This window comes from Myotis davidii, unplaced genomic scaffold, assembly GCF_000327345.1.
Source record: "Myotis davidii unplaced genomic scaffold, ASM32734v1 scaffold221, whole genome shotgun sequence".
In the NCBI taxonomy this organism is placed as follows: domain Eukaryota; kingdom Metazoa; phylum Chordata; class Mammalia; order Chiroptera; family Vespertilionidae; genus Myotis; species Myotis davidii.
The window spans coordinates 3,935,614-3,939,043 of NW_006293349.1; the positions used below are offsets into that span (position 1 = coordinate 3,935,614).

At 52.0% G+C, this 3,430-nt stretch overlaps 1 protein-coding gene across 1 annotated transcript in view; it reads right to left on the bottom strand.

Annotated features, from left to right (window-relative positions):
* The window catches only part of STAT4 (signal transducer and activator of transcription 4), a 75,374-nt gene extending 73,974 nt beyond the window's left edge, over positions 1 to 1,400 (bottom strand). The window contains exon 1 of the mRNA XM_015566115.1: positions 1,273 to 1,400. Within this exon, the coding sequence (XP_015421601.1) occupies positions 1,273 to 1,400 (128 nt within the window). The remainder of the gene's footprint in view (positions 1 to 1,272) is intronic.
* Between the last annotated feature and the right edge of the window lie 2,030 nt (positions 1,401 to 3,430).

Below are 3,430 nucleotides of genomic sequence, written 5' to 3' on the forward strand. Positions count from 1 at the left end.
TTGCATGAAATTTGTGCATGGGGCGTGTGGGGGGTGTCCCTCAGCCCGGTCTGCACCCTCTCCAATCTGGGACCCCTTGGGGGATGTCCGACTGCAGGTTTAGGCCCGATAACTGCTCGCCTGCCTGCCTGCCTGATTGCCTGTAACCGCTTCTGCCTGCCAGCCTGATCGGCTCCTAACCGCTCCCCTTCTGGCCTGATTGATGCCTAACTGCTCCCCTCCTGGCCCAGTAGCCCCTAACTGCCCTCCCCTGCAGGCCCAATTGCCCCTATCTGCCCTCCCCTGCCAGCCTGGTCACCCCAACCACTCACCTGCCTACCTGCCTGGTTGCCCCTAACTGCTCTCCCCTGCCAGCCTGATCCCCCATAACTGCTCCCCTGCCAGCCTGATTGCCCCCTAACTGCTTCCCTGCCAGCCTGATTGCCCCTAACTGCCTCTCCCTCAGCCCCCGCCACCGTGGCTTGTCTGGAATATGTCTGGTTTAATTAGCATATACACTTTTATACACACACACATTTTATTAATATTATTCAGCCTTAGAAAGGAGGGAAGTTTTGATACATGCTACATGAATGTATCATGCTAAGGGCAATCAGTCAGTCACAAAAGGACAAATGTGTGTGCTGATACTTCCATGAGGGGCCTGGAACAGTCAAGTTCATAGAGACAGAAAGGGGAATGGTGGTTGCAGGGAGCTGGGTAGAGAGAATGAGGAGCTAGTGCTTAAGGGCAGAAAGTTCCAGTTTGTGCAGATAAGAAAGTTCTGCAGCTGGATAGTGGTGGTGGCTTCATGACAAAGTGGATATACTCAATGCTACTAAACTGCATGCCTAGAAATGGTTAAAGTGGTAAATGTTGTGTTTTATACATTTTACCACAATAAAAAAATCAGACAACTGTTTAAAGCCAAAAAAAAAAAGTTTAAGTTGCACAATGTAAATAGAACTTTAAAGAATGTTTGTAAAATATACTAAGAAAATGTATTTGTTTACATTGAGTCTGTGATAGAGAATTGATATTAACTATTGATTTACTTTATGGCTTTTTAACTTCTAGAAACTTGTTGTGGTTTTGGCTTACAGAAAAACGAAGCACGAGCAATGGATGAAACAGAAAGAACTAGTATTCTTCTTTGAAAAAGTTTTCCAAAACTTTTTAATCTGAAAAGAATGCACCTATCGATCGGAAAGTGAACCCCAGAATAAACCCGTCTGGATAGAGCATAGAGCAGGTGCGCATCGCCCTGGAGGAGAAACACACCGTCTGACCTACCAGTCCTGGTTCTCAATCCACTGGGCCAGCAGGTGTCGGATTTCCATCGGAAAGTTGTCATCATAGAACTGGTCTACTTGTTCCAAAAACTTGATTTCTAACTGTTGGACTTGATTCCACTGAGACATGCTATAAAACGAGGAAAAACAGAGTTTAAAAGTAATAACTGTGGTATATCTTATTCTTTCCTTAGATTCCAAACAAAGACAACGCTGTCCAGTAGGTAAGTCACCGAAGAAAAGTGACTTTTTATGTCAGCAAACTTCCAGTCTAGCTCCGTCTTAGCTTAATGAAGAGTTGCCTGCTTGCCTGTTCGTGGGCACTAATTCTTTCAGGTCAAAATACCTCTGAGCCCGTGCACAGTGTTATTTCTCTCTATGGCTGCGATGGTCCGCTGTGGCTGGGCAAAGCTTTAAAAGTCTCCTTTTCATTCGTCTCTGACGTGCATGTGAAAGTGGTTACACCCTCAAGTTACTTGAGGACGAAACCACACTCGGTCCGTCGTTGACAACCTGTCATGAAACCGAGTGGTGTGTTTCCCCCGCGGAACCCGCTCCGGCCACTGGACACTTTAGCCATGTTTCCTCATTGGGAAAGCCCAGGCGCCTCAAAGTGACCACACTTCACTGCCCCAAAAGTCACATTTTTAATTGTTTTGTCGGCAATTCCAGAGCAAAGGGGGAAAGTTTTATGTAACTAATAACCATAGTATTTCCATCTATCTTGTAGGTGAGTTAGAGTTTACTTGTGTCTACAGAACATTTACAAGAACAAATTTCATATATTTCATAGACACATTTCTCAGGTTTCCAGGGACACCCTTGGGAGCCCCTTTTCCCTGACGTCTAGGAGGGCGTCTGGGAGAAATGATGGCCATGTGTTGCTGAAAGAAAGCCACCAGGGAAAATGATGTTTCACTTGCACATCCCGTTATGTTTATGAAGACCTTACACAGGACAATTCCGGGCGTAGTGGGTGCTCAGGACCTGCTGCCACGTGAGGGAGTGGCCCTCGGAGACTGCTGGGAAGAGGGCAGGTGTTACCCCAACTTTAAAAAGGAAAACAGTCCTAGCCGGTCTGGCTCAGTGGATAGAGCGTCGGCCTGCGGACTGAAGGGTCCCAGGTTTGATTCCGGTCAAGGACATGTACCTTGGTTGTGGGCACATCCCCAGTAGAGGGTGTGCAGGAGGCAGCTGATCGATGTTTCTCTCTCATCGATGTTTCTGACTCTCTATCCCTCTCCCTTCCTCTCTGTGAAAAATCAATAAAATGTATTTTTTTTAAAAAAAAGGAAAACAACCGGAGGGTCAGAACTGAGTCCTGCCCCAGGGGCACAGCGTCACGGATGGACCAGAGTCTCCCGGCCCCAGACCCCCTCCCTCTCCAGATGCGGGGTGGATGCATGTCCCACGGGAACCTGGCACCTGCTGGCTCCATCCCTCAGTCAGTGACAGAGAGACCTGAGCTGCGAACAGCATGGCAGCTGCAATCGCTCCCACTGTGGGATCTGCTGGGATGGCTGCACATCTGTTTTCTAACCACGACGTAACTGAAGGTTAGCTCCCTTTTAGCTGCCTGGTCCCCCTCCAGAGAGCTAGGCCCGCGGCCCAGAGAGGGAAGGACCGGGCAGACACCCCAGGGCAGGCTTGGCCCTGCAGCCTCCACCAGCTCCTGCAGGCCCCTCGGACCCTCGCCGCGCTCCCCCTCGCTAGGGGCCGGCTCCCCTGTCCCCAGACATCCGTGCCACATTTCCTTTCCGCTGTGAGTGCCTGGCCCAGGAGACCTGCAGAAGGGGGGCATTTTGCTCCTGGAGGGACAGGGGAGCGCACGCGCCCCGTTGGCTGGGGGACCCCGAGCTCGCCAAGCAGGTGGTCCGCCCCACATGTCACTGGCTCTCATCACGGCCAGCGGCTCCTCTCCGAGACCCAGGGCGCAAGCCAAGGCCGGACGTCCTCACTCACAGGAGCTGGTAAGGAAGGGAAGCGGGGTCCCTTCCCCACCCGGCAGGGACACCCCTCCGGCGGCCACACCGTCCCACCGACCGCCGGCGGAGACCTGCGCCCGGTGCATCCCTGAGCCTGGAGCCCGGCTTCTCCCCGCCGCCCGCGGTCACAGTGCAGCGGCCGTCAGGGCGCCGCCTCCCCGGAGCCCCGTGCGC